Genomic DNA, 262 nt, shown 5'->3' with positions numbered 1-262 from the left:
TCTAGAATCATGAACCCCCATCAATGATCCCCTCCCCCTCTCTAGAATCATGGACCCCCATCAATGATCCCCTCCCCCTCGGCGTTCCAACAAATCTCCGCTCTGATTGACGTTCTTTATGTGTTTTTACTTGCAGGAGGATTGGGTCAGCTGGGTGTCGGATTGGCAAAACTGCTTAGGTAAGCTGGCGAGACCGTCCTATGTATAGTCTGACATTCTCCGGGCTGGATTTAGCTGCTGTGTGTACATTATAGGGAAGAAG

At 49.6% G+C, this 262-nt stretch overlaps 1 protein-coding gene across 1 annotated transcript in view; it reads left to right on the top strand.

Annotated features, from left to right (window-relative positions):
• LOC108802096 (L-threonine 3-dehydrogenase, mitochondrial-like) overlaps positions 1 to 262 on the top strand; it is an 11,573-nt gene that overhangs the window by 2,297 nt on the left and 9,014 nt on the right. Inside the window, exon 2 of the mRNA XM_018573982.1 lies at positions 137 to 179. Coding sequence (XP_018429484.1) covers positions 137 to 179 — 43 coding nt within the window. The remainder of the gene's footprint in view (positions 1 to 136; positions 180 to 262) is intronic.

Source organism: Nanorana parkeri, unplaced genomic scaffold (genome assembly GCF_000935625.1).
Source record: "Nanorana parkeri isolate BGI_ZX_2015 unplaced genomic scaffold, ASM93562v1 scaffold2657, whole genome shotgun sequence".
In the NCBI taxonomy this organism is placed as follows: Eukaryota; Metazoa; Chordata; class Amphibia; order Anura; family Dicroglossidae; genus Nanorana; species Nanorana parkeri.
The sequence above is the reverse complement of the archived record's forward strand: the minus strand, read 5'-3'. Positions and strand labels throughout refer to the sequence as shown.